This window comes from Colobus angolensis, unplaced genomic scaffold (genome assembly GCF_000951035.1).
Source record: "Colobus angolensis palliatus isolate OR3802 unplaced genomic scaffold, Cang.pa_1.0 Scaffold58, whole genome shotgun sequence".
In the NCBI taxonomy this organism is placed as follows: Eukaryota; Metazoa; Chordata; class Mammalia; order Primates; family Cercopithecidae; genus Colobus; species Colobus angolensis.
In genome coordinates, this window is record NW_012119376.1 from 8137056 (window position 1) to 8138579 (window position 1524).

The following is a 1524-nucleotide window of genomic DNA, read 5'->3' on the forward strand; positions in this document are numbered from 1 at the left end:
TGTATTTATTATTATTAAATATTTCTACTTAATGAATCAAAATTTTGTTTTAAATTCTACTTTATGTAAATAAGAACAGGTGTTGGGGAAAAAAACTTATGATTTCTAGATTGAGATCTGAATTAAAACTATCAACAACAAGGAAGTCTGCTCTATACAACTGTCCCTCATTTAAAAGATGTATTAAGGTTTTCTTTTCTACGTTTGTTTTTGTTTTGTTTAGTTTTTAATCCTGTCTTAGGATAATTTATCTTTATCCTCAAAATTAAATGTAATTTTTTTAGTGACAAAGAAGAAAAGAGACCTCATTACTCAACCCTTCTGGCCAAGCATGTCTTGCTTGTAGCGCCTTCCTCATCTCTATACAGGAGGATCCCATGAATGATGGTTTATTGGGAACTGCTGGGGTCCATGCAGAGAACTCAGCTTGAAGCTGGAAGCACACAGTGGGTAGTAAGAGAAGGACTGGTGTTGGTGGGTGCCTACAGAGATTATAGAGCTAAACAAAGCCTTCTAAACTTGCCCCTCCTGCCCACTGCCTCTCCTGAGTAGAAATCTGGTGACCTAAGGCTCACTGTGGTCAACAGAAAGTTGCCTTCTTCACTTCAGGCTAAGTCTTTATTATGTTTAAGGTTGTCTTTCTAGTGAGGAGATACGTATCAGAGAACATTTATACGATTCCCCATGAAAATTTCTCCAAAGTATGATTAACAATATAGTCAGTGCTTCTGGTTATATACAAGTACTCAGTGATAAATGGATTAAAAAATATTCAGAAATGTATTGGGGGCTGGAGGAGAATAAGAGGCAGAGCAAGAGCTAGAGAATTGGTTTCCTTGCTTCCCTGTATGCTCAGAAAACATTGATTTGAGCATAGACGCAGAGACTGAAAAAAAAATTTACTGTGATCTCTGTTTTTGAATTATTATTTATATCTTGCTTACTAACTTTTTTGCCTTTTGTCCTTTTGTGGGGAGGGCGATGAATTAAGAGTAGTGGGGTGGATGCGGAGTAAGTAAAATTTCAAACAGCATTTTAGTGAATGCAATTCAGTAGTCCTGAAGCCTGATTTACTAAAACAAAATTCATTTATGGTTGTTTCATGAAAGTTATTAGATAGCATCAAATTTTGTTTGTATGTTGTTCACCTTGCTCTGGTTTTGCTTTTGTGGTTAGGCAAGTGCAAAATACTCTGTGAAAATCATAATTGTCATCTTCTTCATTGTGTTAGGGATATATTATCACACGATTTCAATAAATCCTTTAATTTTTTGCTTTGCATTTTAGAATATTTGTTATTTGAGCTTTTAAAAGAAGAATACAATGTTTATGTCTGCCAGATGAAATTCCAGTTAAACATCTTAGGCCCACACGAAGTTCCAACTAGGAAGGAGCAAACAGTGTTGAGCCCGACTGTGCTTGCCCTGTGATCAAATAAAATCCCAGCCTTGCAGCTGCTCAGGCCAAAAGTGTTGAGGTTATCTTTGTCTCCCCGCTTTGTTTCACATCATATATATTCAATGC

General features: G+C 36.0%; 1 protein-coding gene across 1 annotated transcript in view; it reads left to right on the forward strand.

Annotated features, from left to right (window-relative positions):
• IL22RA2 (interleukin 22 receptor, alpha 2) overlaps positions 1–431 on the forward strand; it is a 17536-nt gene extending 17105 nt beyond the window's left edge. Inside the window, exon 6 of the mRNA XM_011962179.1 lies at positions 369–431. Within this exon, the coding sequence (XP_011817569.1) occupies positions 369–431 (63 nt within the window). The remainder of the gene's footprint in view (positions 1–368) is intronic.
• The last annotated feature ends 1093 nt before the right edge of the window (positions 432–1524 follow it).